The 15,990-nt window shown below is 37.6% G+C and overlaps 1 protein-coding gene across 7 annotated transcripts in view; it reads left to right on the top strand.

Moving 5' to 3' along the window:
- The window catches only part of SYNCRIP (synaptotagmin binding cytoplasmic RNA interacting protein), a 40,785-nt gene that overhangs the window by 19,807 nt on the left and 4,988 nt on the right, over positions 1-15,990 (top strand). For all 7 annotated transcript variants that reach the window (XM_027769914.1, XM_027769915.1, XM_027769913.1 and 4 more), the window contains 4 exons: positions 8,202-8,337; positions 9,525-9,730; positions 13,149-13,298; positions 13,889-14,010. In XM_027769914.1, coding sequence (XP_027625715.1) covers positions 8,202-8,337; positions 9,525-9,730; positions 13,149-13,298; positions 13,889-14,010 — 614 coding nt within the window. The remainder of the gene's footprint in view (positions 1-8,201; positions 8,338-9,524; positions 9,731-13,148; positions 13,299-13,888; positions 14,011-15,990) is intronic.

Below are 15,990 nucleotides of genomic sequence, written 5' to 3'. Positions count from 1 at the left end.
AAAAAAAAATATATATATATATATCATCCCAGTTTTTAATCAATGATTTTTAAAAAATTATTATTCTTTGCTTTGACCAAAAAGGGGGAGAGGGAGAAAGGGAGGGAGGGAGGCTGAGAAAGCAAGCTGCTAGGTCCAGGACTCAAACTGTGGTCAACCATGTGGGAGTCCAGCGCCTTAACCACCATGCTACCTGCTGGCCCCTTAATCAATCATTTTAATGAGAGAATAGTTGGACTGCCCTCCTAATGTTAGGTGACTTGAACCTGCTCACACAATGATTAATGCCTTGAATGAGAAAATCGTGATCTGAAAAGATTTTGATAACCTGGAAAAGATAGTTTACATCTAACAAGATGAAATTGACAAAAGGCAAGTCCTGTACACAATTTAACAAGCTGTGGTGTGAGCCAGTAGTGTTGGTATGGTTGCCAAATAAGGTAAAATGGACTAAATGTAATACAGACATGGTGTCTAGAAGGGGTAAATTAGTATAGGTTAAGTATTCCTTATCCAAATGCTTAGGATCAGAAGTGTATCAGATTTCAAATTTTTTTGGATTTTACTTCAATGAGACATCTTGGGGATGGGTCACAAGTCTAAACGAAAAATTCATTTATATTTTTATATATGTACTTTGTTTGTGGCCTGAAGGGAATTTTATATAATATCCTTGATTTCTAGTGTTTTGACTATAACCTATCCCATGAGGTTAGGTGTGGAACTTTGCACTTTGACATGTAGGCACTCATAAAGTTACAGATTTTGGAGCATTTTGGCTTGTAGGGATGCTGATTCTGTAGTCATCTCAGTTTATTCTAAACTTTTGAATCTTTCTTTACAGTATGTGTTATGGATGTTACTTTTTAGTGACACTTTGATGCTTTAGAATGTCAATATCTCTTGAAGACACTTTAGTTTGCCATTATTGGGGAAGGAAAGATTAGTAAACCCAGAGAAGACCTGAGTCGTGAGTATTGTGTGCAGGTATATGTAGTGTTGAACTGTGGTCAACCATGTGGGAGTCCAGCGCCTTAACCACCATGCTACCTGCTGGCCCCTTAATCAATCATTTTAATGAGAGAATAGTTGGACTGCCCTCCTAATGTTAGGTGACTTGAACCTGCTCACACAATGATTAATGCCTTGAATGAGAAAATCGTGATCTGAAAATTTTGATAACCTGGAAAAGATAGTTTACATCTAACAAGATGAAATTGACAAAAGGCAAGTCCTGTACACAATTTAACAAGCTGTGGTGTGAGCCAGTAGTGTTGGTATGGTTGCCAAATAAGGTAAAATGGACTAAATGTAATACAGACATGGTGTCTAGAAGGGGTAAATTAGTATAGGTTAAGTATTCCTTATCCAAATGCTTAGGATCAGAAGTGTATCAGATTTCAAATTTTTTTGGATTTTACTTCAATGAGACATCTTGGGGATGGGTCACAAGTCTAAATGAAAAATTCATTTATATTTTTATATATGTACTTTGTTTGTGGCCTGAAGGGAATTTTATATAATATCCTTGATTTCTAGTGTTTTGACTATAACCTATCCCATGAGGTTAGGTGTGGAACTTTGCACTTTGACATGTAGGCACTCATAAAGTTACAGATTTTGGAGCATTTTGGCTTGTAGGGATGCTGATTCTGTAGTCATCTCAGTTTATTCTAAACTTTTGAATCTTTCTTTACAGTATGTGTTATGGATGTTACTTTTTAGTGACACTTTGATGCTTTAGAATGTCAATATCTCTTGAAGACACTTTAGTTTGCCATTATTGGGGAAGGAAAGATTAGTAAACCCAGAGAAGACCTGAGTCGTGAGTATTGTGTGCAGGTATATGTAGTGTTGTCATTTTGAGAAAAAGGTAGGATAGACTTAATGCAAAATTTTAGGAAAGCAGATTTTGGCTCAAAGTAAAGATGACTTTCAAATTAAAGAAAATCAGAGTGGGACAAGCTTAGGAGGTAGTGGCTATGCTGAGAAGTGTTAAACTGAGCAGCAACTTGATGGATCAGGTTCCAAATCTGAGATTGATAAATCTCTAGGAATATGGTGATTGATGTCTATACGAGAAGGAAAAAGTGACTTAAAATTTTTAACCTAGCAGGTGGTGTCGTGGTTAAAGTGTTAGACGGGGCATGGCTGACCATGGTTCGAGTCCTGGGCCTGGCGGCTTGCTTTTGCATGTGTTCTCTCTCTCTCTCACTCTCTTAGCAGATTGAAAAATAATACGTAAAATTGAATTAATTTTTTAGGGAGGGAAAATTTTGCCGTAGGGTGTGTGTGCTTTCCAGAGAAAGAAGCAGAAAGCAAGAAATCTCGGCCCTCCCCTCCACGGGGGGGATGGCCATGCCGCAATTCCTTCTCCTTCATTCTCCTCTCAGGATTTTGGGTACACATGTATACGTGAGTTCCACGTCCTGCATGAGTTTGAAGCCGCTATATCCGGGACTTGAAATGCCATTGACTGTTGGCAGTACAGTGACTTAACCATTTCATCATCTGCTGGTCCCAAATGGTTTTTTTCTTTTTCTTTTTTTTTTTAAAGAGAGATTTTTGCTATAGGGTGCGTGCTCTTGCCAGAGACAGAAAGTGAGAAATCAACCTCCCACAGGTGTGGCAATTCTGCATTCTCTTTTCCTCCATTATCCTCTCAGGATTTGGGGAATGCACACAAATGCGCCTAGCGTGAATTTTAACTGCCAGGTCTGGGACTTGAATTGTGGTCAACTACCTGGAAATCTGGCCACGTAACCATCATGCCATTAGCTAGTCCCCCAAATGAAAAAGTCTTAAATTTTTTTTTTTGTTTATTTTTTAAAAGAATTATTTAACTTTATTTAATTTGACCAGAGAGGGTCAGAATGAGAGAGCAAGAGAAAGTGAGAAAGCAAGCCTCCAGTTGGCCACGTGGGAGTCCAGCACCCTTTACCATCACACCACCTGCTGGCCCTCTAAAATAAAAATTCTTAAAAAATTTTTTTGCATAAATTATGAGACTCTTCCAGACTGTAAAAAATTCTAGTTTTGGTGTTATTAAATTAATAAACCAACATTAATTTAATAATCATAATTCATCTCATATTTGGTTACCTTACTGTTGTACTGAGCCTGAAAACTAGGTTTTTTAAATTCTTTAATGCCTGTGGCTCACCTCTCTAGGCAGGACAGATTATATTTTGTTTTTTTTTTTTATGTTATCAGTGTCTTTATTGCCTGACTCTTCAGAGTTAAGATTTTTCAGTACTAGAATCTTTATTAAGGTTCAGATTTGTTCTTGTGTTGTCCTGTCATCTGACTCACTGTTACCCACCTACTGGGATTATTATTTTTTTTTTTGGAGCTGTTTTCGTTACAGGGTGCGTGCGCTCGCCAGACAGAGAGAGAGCGACATAGAGACAGAAAGCGAGAAATCCCCCCCCAGTGGGGATGGTCACGCCACAATCCCTTCTCCATTCTCCTCTCTGGATCTTGGGCACGCACGCACACGCGCCCAGCGTGAGTTTTAAGCTGCCGGGTTCGGGACGCAAACCGCGGTCGACTACATGGGAGTCCAGCGACATAGCCATTACGCTAACTGCTGGTTCCCCACCTACTGGGATTAGAAAAATCTTTTTGTTGTTTTCTACACCCAGATAACTCATACTTTAATCACATTTTCCCACAGTTTCTTTTTGTTGCTGAAGGGTATATATACCTTCACCAGGAGAAGGTGCACAATCCCATTGAGTACTTAACCCCCACCCTCATAGTATGTGGTCATGCTGAATTAATTTTTTTTTTTTAAGAATCATTTATAACTATTTATTTATTTTAATTTGACCAGAAAGGGAGAGAGAGAGAGAGAGTGAGTGAATGAGTGAGTGAGACGGAAAAGCAAGCTGCCAGGTCCATGACTCGAACTGTGGTCATCCATGTTGGAGTCCAGTGCCCTCAACCACCACGCCACCTGCTGATTCTGCGAATTTGCTTTTCTTCCATTTCTCTGTTCTGTGACGATTTTGTGCACATGTGTACACACATCTGTTTTTCTTGTTGCCGAGACTGGGAGTTTATATTAAGATATGCTTATGGGATCCTTTTCCCTGTGCCTAAAATCATTGTACATGAGAGGCCCAGAAAGTTTTTGCTTTTAAGGTGACTAGTATTAGAACACGAAATGTTAATGATTTTGAATGTGCATTAAAAATGTATGGGGGGGGCAAAAGGTGGTGTGGTTGAGGCATTGGACTTCCACATAACCAACAACCATGGTTCAAATCCTGGACCTGGAGGCTTGCTTTCTCATGCTCCCTTTCTCTCTTTCAGCCACTCTCTGGTCAAAATTGAAGACTAATGATAATAAATAAAATTGAAAACAAATAAATCTTTTTAAAAAAGAATAAAAAAATGAATACTATGCCAGCCAGTGGTGTGGTGGTTAAGGGACTGGACTTCATATGGCTAGCCATGGTTTGAGTCTCATACTTGGCTTGAAACTCAAACTCTAGGCGCTTGTGCATGTGCATCCAAAATCCCAGGACAATGGAGGAGAAGGAATTGCTTTGTGGCTATCCTCCCAGGGGTTTATTTCTCACTTTCCCTCTCACTGCCTCTCTGGGCACATGCCCTATGGCAAAATCCTTAAAAGAAAAAAGCATATGGGTTAATAGGTGGTGTGGTGGTTGAGGCACTGGATTCCTATATGGCTGACTGCCGTTCAAGTCCTGGATTTGGCAACTTGGCCTCTCTCAATTTCTTCCTCTCTCATGAGTGCACGTGCCCTATGGCAAATTTAAAAATAAATAAGTAAATAAAATAACATAGAAAATACTGATTCTACAGATGGAGTGTTACTTCCTTTAGAAAAATGTGTATTTCTAGATATTAGTTGTATTTGGACAGTATGCCCTGTTCTCATTTGACTTACTTTCATTGGAGAACCAGTGTATACTGGCTGTATACTTATCTGTAATAGTTTTAAGTTTTTTTTTTTTTTTTTTTTACATTGAAAAACTGTGGTAGAGAAGAGTTACTAGTTTTGCAAGTGTTGATAAATCTTCTCATCATTTATATTTAGATGCCACAGCCGTCCTTCATACCTTCTACCTGCTCTGCCTCGATTAACTTGATAAGCAGGGTCAGTCAAGATGGGTTGGGAGGAAAGAAATGGTTTTTGTGTTGATAATGAAACAGTTATTAGTACTTCACAGCAGCACTCCAAATATTGATCTTTGATAGAAGAGTTGGCTGCATTACAGATAGGCTATCTTCCCAGTATTTTTCTGACTACAGTTGCCTTAGTAGAGTTTTTTCTGTTCTCTGTTGTTCTGTGTTTCTCACCTAGATTTCTTGTAGGATTTTGGTTGCCCTCAGTAGTATTTTTAAATATTCTAGCTTTTCCCACCAGTAATTAGATTCTTTTAAATGATTTATTAATTTTATTTATTATTTTCATGCTCACCAGTGACAGAGAAAGTAAGCCATCAGATCTGAGATGGAACAGCAGCCGACCATGTGTGGCAGTCCAGTGCCTTAAGCATCATGCCAACCTGCTGGGTCCACAATAATTAAATATTTTTAAAAAACATTTATTTGGCTACTAATATTTATTTGTTGTGATTTATCAACCCACTGGGTCTAGGCTTCAAGCTATAGTAAGCAATGAGGGAATCCAGCACCTTAATCTCTTGATACTGCCTGCTGTCCCTTTTATTAGGTATTTTTTTAGAGTAAATTGTTCTTCTTTAGAAGATTGTGAAAAAAGCGTAGGAAAAGAATCACACCAAATCATTACTCAAATAATTTGTTTTTCCTTTTATAAACACTGTGTGACCTTCCGTTTTTCTGATGTTGTTACTGTTTTTGTCAATGGCTAGAGTTAGAGAATAGAAGATAGAATAGGAAGCCGCTGATTTGTTACTGAAGTTGATAGAACATAGTAAAGAATCTAGGAAATGTAGAGTTTTTTTTTTATTGTTTTCATTTTATTTTAGTCTTTGCTATAGGGCATGTGTGCTTGCCAGAGAGACAGAAAGTGAAAAATCACCCTGAGGTTAGATGGCCACACTGCAATCCCTTTTCCATTCTCCTCTCCTTTTGGGCATGCATGCACCTGGCATGAGTTTCAAGCCACGGGGTTCAGGACTCGAACCATATACATGTGGGAATCTAGCACCTTAACAATTGTGCCACCTACTGGCCCCAGGAAATGTTAAGGTCTTAAAGCAGTTTACTGTATTCATACCATAAACTTATGTGTAAATAAGGTATCATAGTCTCCTAGTCCTTAATCTCATGCATCGATGGATTCCACCATAAGCTTTTCTGTTTTCAGGTAACTTGAACATTTCTGCTTTCAAGAGGTTTTTGGGGACCAGCCGGTGCAATGGTGGTTTAGGAAGCTGGCTCCCACACGGCCAAGTATGGTTTGGGTCCTAGACTGGTGGCTAGCAAAACACACCGACCTGTCTAAAAATCCTGAGGAGAATGGAAGAGAGACTGACATGGCCATCCCCTCCAGGAATGGGGGTGGTTTCTCACTTTCTCTGTCACTGGTGAACACACACACCCTATAGCCAATTTAAATTAAAAAAAAAAAAGGACCTGTAGGTGGTGTGACGGTTAAGGCACTGGATCCCACACGGCTGACCATGGTTCAAGTCCTGGGTCCAGCAGCTTGAAACTCATGCCAGGCATGTGTGTGTGTGCATGCCAAAATCACAAGAGAATTGAAAAGAAGGGAAAAGTTCTTTGTCTATTGGACATAGACATGTAAATACTGTATGAGAAAACCAAGTATGTAACAGGATTTCTCAAACTGAGCACTATTACTGGTGTTTAAGACTAGATAAATCATTGCGGTAGGCTGTTCACTATGATTTGTAGGATGTTTACCAGTAACTCTGGTCTCTATCTACCTGTTAGATAACCAGCAGCATGTGCCTACTCCCCCACTTCAAGTTGTTGGCAGCAAAACTCTATGTGCCCTGGGGGACAAAATCATTCCTGTTGAAAATTGTTGGTCTATGTTAACATGGATGGGTGTTTTTGTTGACCTCTATAGTATTTAGGAATTGAAGAGTATTTGATGGTTGAGCTCAGTTTCTAGGTATGAAGAGATTGGATGGTGGAAGTTTCAAAGCATTTTCTTCAGTTTTCGAAGTGCAAAACTTCCATGTATGAGAATTGATATATGAAATAGCTAAGGTACTGTGGAGAGACAGAAGTAGCAGCAGAAGCTTTCAGGTTGGATTTATTTGAGGTGCCACAGTTAGCACACTTAGGTAGCCCTGGGGAGAACCATGAACCCTCATATATGGCTCCAGGTTTGTGCAGCCACACCTCTACTGCCTATACCTGTGTGTTTGGGCCTCTAGTTCATTTGTTTTATTTTAGTTTTATGTCTCTGACAAGAATGTGGAGAAATAGAAATAGGCCTGGGGAGGTGGCCAGCACGTGGTATGGTGGTTAATGCACTGGATCCCATATGGCTGACTCCATGTTTTAAACTGGGACCTAGCAGCTTGAAAACATACATGCTGGGTGTGTGTGGATGCATGTCCAAAATCTAGAGAGGAAAATAAGAAGGGACTGTGGTGTATCTATCTCTCCTAGAGAATGATTTTAAAGAGATTTTTGCTATAGTGTGTGATGTGTGTGATTGCTGGAGAGACAGACAGAAAGTGAAAAATCACTCCCCATGGGGATGGATGGCCATGCTGTATTCCCTTCCCCATTCTTCCCTAGGGATTTTAGGTATGCATGCACATGCTCCTTGCGTGAGTTTTAAGCCACAGAATCTGGGACCTGAGTCACGGTTGACTATCCAGTGACACAACCATTATGCCTTATGCTGGTCCCAAGGAGCTCATTTTTACATTTAAATATTTGAAGTCAGAAATTCATTATTGCTGCTTTTTTATAAGAGGGAAGGAAAATAGGTTTAGGTGCTGGTTAATAAAAAGACGTAATGCTTACTAGCTTTGGAATCAGTTGTTTTTGCATGAAAATAACTTGTTAGAAGCAGAACAAATTAAAATAGAAATTAAGGTATTACTAGGATTAGCAGTTTTTGAAGTTGTGTAGACTTTTAAATGATGAAAGCACTATGTTTTGCTTTTGTGTATGAGATCTACATATATTCTATAATAAACACAATAATTGGGTATTGTAAGTAATTTAAGAATATGATACACTTTTCCCCCTTTCAGTATAATAATCATGAAATTCGCTCTGGAAAACACATTGGTGTCTGCATCTCGGTTGCCAACAATAGGCTTTTTGTGGGCTCTATTCCTAAGAGTAAAACCAAGGAACAGATTCTTGAAGAATTTAGCAAAGTAACAGGTAAGTTGGATTTATTTGGAAGGAGGTGCAATTTATAATAATGTAGAAAATAAGTTTCTGTCTTGAGCATTGTTCTAGACAACATTAATTGACTCATTGAATCTCGGTACAACTTTTTGAGGTTAGCGTGATTTTCAGATAAGGAAAGTGGGCACAAAGTGTTTGGGGTAAATTATACACGAGGGTAATGAATGCATGCAGCCAAACTCAAGTCTTAAAGATTATTGTTCTGGTGCCCCTGTTGTGCAAGATCGTTTTCCTTTGTGTGTTCTTTTTCTAGATGCTAGTTGATAGTCTTAGAATTGTATGAATTGTGATTGGATCTTTTCAGATTATAGGAGTATGTATTCTTGCTGCAAGCAGATTATAAATGATCAATATAGTGTAATTTCTTCGAGCTGTAAAACATCTTTGATAACAGTTTTCAAATGACAGGCTGCTTTTATTAGAAAATATTTCTTTCTGCCAGTAGTGTATAGCAAATTATCAGCCTGTTATCAGTCTCCAGGAACATCTGAATTTCTTTCTTTTTTTTTTTTCAGTAGTTTAGAAAGAGTTTATTTATTTAAATTTATTTTTGCTCTTTAAATTTATTTTTTTACATCAATTCACTATACATCATTACAGCATACAAATGAATTTTCCATCCAAAATACACTGTATATTGGCTCAAGAGGAACATCTGAATTTCTTATGTACTACTGTAGGATCATCAGAAGAGTCATGATGTATTTTTTCCTCTTTTTTTCTATGCAAAAGTGTGTCATGACTTTTCTGATGACCTAATAGTATTTTCTATTTCACTAGAAAATTACCTAAAATCAGAAAAAATACCATTAAAAAGAATATTAACATTTGCTTGTATAAAAAAATCTGATCATGTTTGACCTATAATGACATTTTTTAAAAACCATTATGTAAATATTTTACTATCTCACTGTGATTTTAATTAGTGCAAGCAAAGCAGACTTTTCATTTGATTAAATACATTTTCATGGGGGGGTCTCTATGCTGGGAAAACTAGGAAGGATGGATTAGGAAATTTTATTTATTGTAAAGATTGCTAGTGAAGAAGAGGGATTAGTTTTTATTTTAATATATATGAATTACATCAGGAAAATAGATATTTTGATCTACTTGTTATTGCTAGTTAATCTAATTTTCCTGGACTGGTTGCTTGTTTTCAGAGGGTCTTACAGATGTCATTTTATACCACCAACCGGATGACAAGAAAAAAAACAGAGGCTTTTGTTTTCTTGAATATGAAGATCACAAAACAGCTGCCCAGGCAAGGCGTAGGTTAATGAGTGGTAAAGTCAAGGTCTGGGGCAATGTTGGAACTGTAGAATGGGCTGATCCTATAGAAGATCCTGATCCTGAGGTTATGGCAAAGGTAATGATAGTCAAGATAAAAATATTTTTTTAAGAGTTGATGGGAGAAGGGTGGAATGGGGAGACATAAAATGAATTGTGTACATTTTTAAAATCATATATTGAAGGTAAGAAGACTGTTCTTTACTAAGATTAGGGCCACATACTTGGAAAACCATGAGCTTGGAAAGTGAATATATATATACAGATTTATTCATGGACATTTAGTCATAATTGTGTAGCCACCATAATCTCATGATAAAGTAGGTAGCCTACATGCTTCAGAGTTGGCTCACTTCCATTTTTCTATGGATTGTAAGTGCAATTTCTGAGTTTGGGGAATGGCGCCATTAGCTTACATAGTTTTTGTGTTAAAGTTATCCTAAAAATAGTGAACATACTGGCCCTAGCAGGGCTGCTGCAGTTACAATGTTTAGCTATTATTAGGTATCCTGCTTCAGCAGTTAGTTGAGACATCCTATGAGAATAAACATCTCTTGAGCCAACACTTCACTACATAGTATTGCACTTTGCAGTTTTGTCTTTTTAAGAATTTCCCTGTAATAGTTATAGGGGAGGTGTCAAATGCAAATAACTCTGGTGAATCAAAGGGGGAGGAGTGTAAACTGCCAGGTGAATATGAATATTATTAGGAGCTAAGTCATCTTAGAGAATAGAGAATATTGGATTTGTTATTCCTCTTATCTATGAAGCTCTCACTGGCTTAGCACCCTTTTAAGTGTTAACAAATTCAGATGATACTCATGTATTTTTAGAGGGAGATGATACTGTTTATTAGCCAAAAGTTTAAAATTTTGAATTTGTATTTGAAAAGCTTTCAAGATTGAGTGAAAAATTTATATAATCAATGTATTGAACATTCTCTCTATTTAAGATTCCTAAACAGGCCTTACTTAATTTTGGCCACCTTTGTTAAGTGTTAAAACATTCAACAGCTCTCTTAGGGCATGGTACTCAAATTGTTAGGAAATGATTACCTTTTTTTGGGCTATAAGTAATTACCAGTTTAATAAAAATCACTATACAGTGTATGTTTATCCATTTAAATATATCGTTTTTGTAGCAGCTGTACGTTTACAGCAAAATTTAATAGAAAGTACAATGAATTACCAGTAGCTCCTATACTTACGTGATATATTTGGTAAAACTGATGAATTTACATTGATCACCCAAAGTTCATAGTTTATATTAGAGTTCACTGTAGGTATTGTAGATTTTTATGGGTTTTGACAAACTATTAGCCAGAGTAGTTTACCTACTGTAAAAGTCCTCTGTGCTTCTCTTCCTGCTCTTCATTCTCTCCAACCCTTGACAGTCTGATTTTTTAAAAGTTTTTCTTAAACTCCTCCTGGGAGTCGCAACACATGCATTCATGCACGTACACATCTATGAATCTCCAACAAGGTCTCCGCACTGTAATCTACCCTCAACTTCATCTAAGTTCTATGGAACTTCCCAAATGTGTCATCCTCACAGAGCAGTGCATTAACTGCTGATCTATCCCACAATCACTTTTTACTGTCTCCATAATTTTGTCTTTTCAAAATGTCACATAGTCAGAATTCATTATAATCTACCTTCAACTTCATCTAACGTTGGGTCCTGGGCCCCAGTATGTTCAACCTGGAACTTCCCAAATGTGTCATCCTCACAGAGCAGTGCATTAACTGCTGATCTATCCCACAATCACTTTTTACTGTCTCCATAATTTTGTCTTTTCAAAATGTCACATAGTCAGAATTCATTATGTCATCTTTTCAGATTGGCTTCTTTTCACTTAGTAATACACATTTAAGGTTATTCCATGAGAACTTGTGGCTTTATAGCTCATTTCTTTACAGTGATGAATAATATTGTATTCTGTATATAATAGTTTATCCATTCACTTACTGAAGGACTTTTTGCTCATTTTCAACTTTTGACAATTATAAAGCTACTATAAATACCTATGTTTGTATTTTTCTGTGAATATAAGTTTTCAACCCTTTGGGTAAATACCAAAGATGCTGGATTATATGGTAAGAGTATATTTAGTTTTTTAAAAAACTGTCAAAATTTTTTCCAAAGGAACAGTGTCATTTCATGACTCAATCTGCATTTAGTGTTGTCATTTTTTTGTTTTGTTTTGTTTTAAGAGGTTTTTGCTATTGAGTGCCTGTGCTCTGGAGAGGCTGAGACACAAAGTGAGAAATCGTCCCCCACAGGTGATGGCCACGCCTTATTCCCCTCTCCATCAGTCTCCTCTTGAGATTTTTGGCACACATGCTTGGTGGGAATTTTAAGCCTTTGGGTCTGGGACTTGACTGTGGAGTCCAGTGACATACCATTTTGCCATCTGCTGGTCCCTGGTATTTCAGTCTTAAAATAGTTTGGGATCTTGGATGTGCTTTTTGTTTTGTTTTGTGTTTTGTTTTGTTTTGTTTTTAAGAGGTTTGTGACCAGTAGATGGCCTAATGGTTATATAGCTGCACTTCAACATAGTCTGTTACAGTTTAAGCTACCCAGTGGCTTAAAACTTAACACCGGGCACACGTGTGTATGCACAAGATACTGCAAGGAGAATGGAGGAGAAGGGATTGCAGCATGGCCATACCCACTAGGAGGTGATTTTTCACTTTCTGTCTCTAGGGAGGGAATGTGTTTAAAAAAAAAAAAATCTCTCAAAAAAAAAGGAGAGCCTTGGGAACCAGCAGTTAGTGTAATGGGTATGTCGCTGGACTCCCACGTGGTCGACCGCGGTTCATGTCCCGGACCCGGTGGCTTGGAACTCACGCCGGACGCGTGTGCGCGCGTGCCCAAGATCCCGAGAGGAGAATGGAGGAGAAGGGATTGCGGCGTAACCATCCCCCCTGGGGGGTGATTTCTCGCTTTCTGTCTCTATGTCTCTCTCTGTCTCGCGAGCGCACGCGCCCTTATAGCATAAACCTCTCCAAAAAAAAAAAAAGGAGAGCCTTTGCTTAGAGTACGTGTACTGGAGAGAAGAAAAGTGAGAAATCACCCCTCTGGGGGGATGGTCATGCTGGAATTCCTTTTTTCACATTCTCATCCTGGGATCTTGGACACGCACAAATGCATGCCTGGTGTGATTTTCAAGCCACCGGGTTCGAGACTTAAACTGTGCAGCTAGTCATGTGGGATCCAGCCACCTTAATCACTGCCACCAGTTGGCCCTGAGCATCCTTTTAAAAGCTGTTTTTGTCATTGATATCTTTTGACAAAATGACTGTTGGGTTTTATGACCCTATCCAGCATCCTGTTTTTTGGTATTTAACTAAAGGCATTGGAGACTTTGCTTTCGATTCCTGACATCGTTCTGATACTTGTGCTTTGAGATGATTATGCATTTTGGAGTGGTAGCATCTTGGAAATTGAACTCTTTGGAAATGTACAAGGAATTTTAAAAATTATTTTCATTTCAGGTAAAAGTGCTGTTTGTACGTAACCTTGCCAATACGGTAACAGAAGAGATCTTAGAAAAGGCATTTAGTCAGTTTGGGAAACTGGAGCGGGTGAAGAAACTAAAAGATTATGCTTTCATTCATTTTGATGAGCGAGATGGTGCTGTCAAGGTAAGTGAATGGTGAATTATCTGAGGCATCTAAATCAGACTTAACAATTTTTAGTCATCTTAGAATCAGAATGTTAAAAAAAAATTGACATACTTGAGATGGTGGAATACATTCAAGTTAACCTTTATTGACCTTATTTCAATTAAGTTTAGCAATTGTCTAAGTAAGACTAATTTAAGATGGGATCTCTAAGTAAAATCTAACAGTCACATTTCATTTTACTGACCAAGTCACATAAGTGATTTTTAAGAAATGTTTGTTTTCCTTTTTCATGATAGGGTACACATGCATGTGAAAGTGAATGTAAGAGAGAGAGATGAGCATCCTCCACAGAGTCTGGGCTTGTTGTGATCCTCCAGTATTCTAATCCCTTGAATCTTGGGCATTCCTCCTTGTGCCTAGTGTGTCTCAGGCCAGTTGGGCCAGATTCAACCAGAGATTGAACCAGTAGTCTTTATGTGGGCTCCAGCTTCTCTTGATACAGCACATTACTGCTGTTTCAAGGAACTGAGTCCGATGTTAAATTTTAAGTGAATCATGATTGTTTTGACAGATCTGCTTTTTTGTTGATCATTATTTAATTTTTTAAGGCTATGGAAGAGATGAATGGCAAAGACTTGGAGGGAGAAAATATCGAAATTGTTTTTGCTAAGCCACCAGATCAGAAAAGGAAAGAAAGAAAAGCTCAGAGGCAAGCTGCAAAGAATCAAATGTAAGTGAACTATGTATACTTTTTTATTTTGTAATTTGTATACTTACCATGTTAGACAAATGAGAATAATGCGTTTTTCAAACTTGTTAATTTCACAAAATATTTTACCTTTTAAGAAATTGAAAGCTTTAAGTCATAAATACCAATGATCTCAAGAAGTGCTTATTGCGTGCTTGCTAATGACCATGTTTGTGAAAATAATCATCATTCTAGATAATATGAATTTTGTTTAATATATGAAAATAATCTAGGACATTTCCTACTCTTTTTTTTTTTTTTTTTTTTTATAGGGTGTGTGCGATTGCCAGACAGACATAGACAGAGATAGAAAGCGAGAAATACCCCCCAGGGGGGATGGTCACACTATAATCCCTTCTCCTCTTGGGATCTTGGGCATGCACACACACGCGCCCGGCGTGAGTTTAAGCCACCGGGTCCGGGATTCGAACCGCGGTCGACTACATGGGAGTCCAGCGACATAGCCATTATGCTAACTGCTGGTCCCCCTACTCTATTTACAGAATTCTTGAAAATGTTTTAAATATTTGCTGGTCAATGTCTAATGTACTTAGCCAAAGACTGGAGAATTTCCTAGAAAGGTGTCAAAAATTTTAGATGTCATATTTTGATGAACTGCTTTGTTACCACAAAAGATTTCTTTATCAATACATAGGGCCCATTAGCACCCCAGAGATTTCATGTACTATGTATAGATTTTGCAAAATGGTAGCTAATAACCAAATAACACAGACTTAAGCCAATAGATAGATAATGCATTGTTTTAATTAGAGAAAGCTTTTTAGAGATTCTGTAGAATGATAACTGCTTCTTGAAATGGCGAAGGGAACTTTTGGTAGGGTAATAATGAAAGTACTTTAGGGGAGAGGGGTTATTGCTGTTTGATTTGAAAAAAAAAAAGCACTTAATAATTCTTAAGTTCTGTTTTCTATTCATTGCCTTGCTTGGGATACAAATAAGAGGATGCTTCTACATTAAATTTATTTGATATCGAGAGAATTGACCAAGTTCTAGATTGAGTAGTTAATTATATATCTAGTTGGGCAAGTTGGCAAATTCTAAACCTCAACTTCTATTAAAAATGGGCTCAGATTAAATTACATGAGGTCTCTTGTACTATGATTATTTGAGTAATACTTGTTCTGGGACTAAAGAAATGTTCTTTTATAGTTTTGGTAGTAGTGAGGAAGAAAAATAGTTAGAAGTTTTAATGTTCCGTATCTCAAACTCTTGAGTATACCATGCATAGTGTAAAATGACAGTTTTTTATATCTCTTTGAGCAGACAGTTATGATTAATTTATTAAGGAAGCAGCAGAATGTAAGTATAGGAGATTATATTAGATATATGAACAGTTACATTTGTGACTTCATAGATGGAGAGTGATACTTAATGCTAGGTGGATGACATCAGTATATTTGTTAATGTTTTAAAAGGAGAACAGCCCAAAAGGAATGACTACAGGTCATATTGTACTTTAACTTGCTGCAGTCATTCACTGATTTCCTTTAAAAATTTAAACCATAGCACATATTTCTTCTTAAGTCTTAATCACATGCCTGTCGGTTAGCTATTGGTTTGTCTGAAAAGTCATGACGTATTTTTTTTAAGCAAAAATGCATCATGACTTTTCTGACAACCCATACATTGTTCTGTAGTTTCAGATGAGGAAACTGAGGCATAGAAGTCAACTTGTCCAGGCCACGTAGCCTAGTAAGCAGTGAGTAATGGAGTTGTATTTGAACCAAGGTAGTCTGGCTCTAGTGTTTTCACACTTAGCCACTGCACCAATCTCTGTACTATTGACATTTTTAGCTGGATAATTCTTGGTTGTATAGGCTGTCCTGTGCATTGTAGAATGTTTACCAGCATCCCTGGCCTCTTCCCAGTAGACACCAGTAACATACAATCTCTTTTATCTGTACCAAGTTATGATGAGCAAACATTACCAAAAAGTGTGAG

Source organism: Tupaia chinensis, unplaced genomic scaffold (assembly GCF_000334495.1).
Source record: "Tupaia chinensis unplaced genomic scaffold, TupChi_1.0 Scaffold000097_1, whole genome shotgun sequence".
NCBI lineage: Eukaryota > Metazoa > Chordata > Mammalia > Scandentia > Tupaiidae > Tupaia > Tupaia belangeri.
The sequence above is the reverse complement of the archived record's forward strand: the minus strand, read 5'-3'. Positions and strand labels throughout refer to the sequence as shown.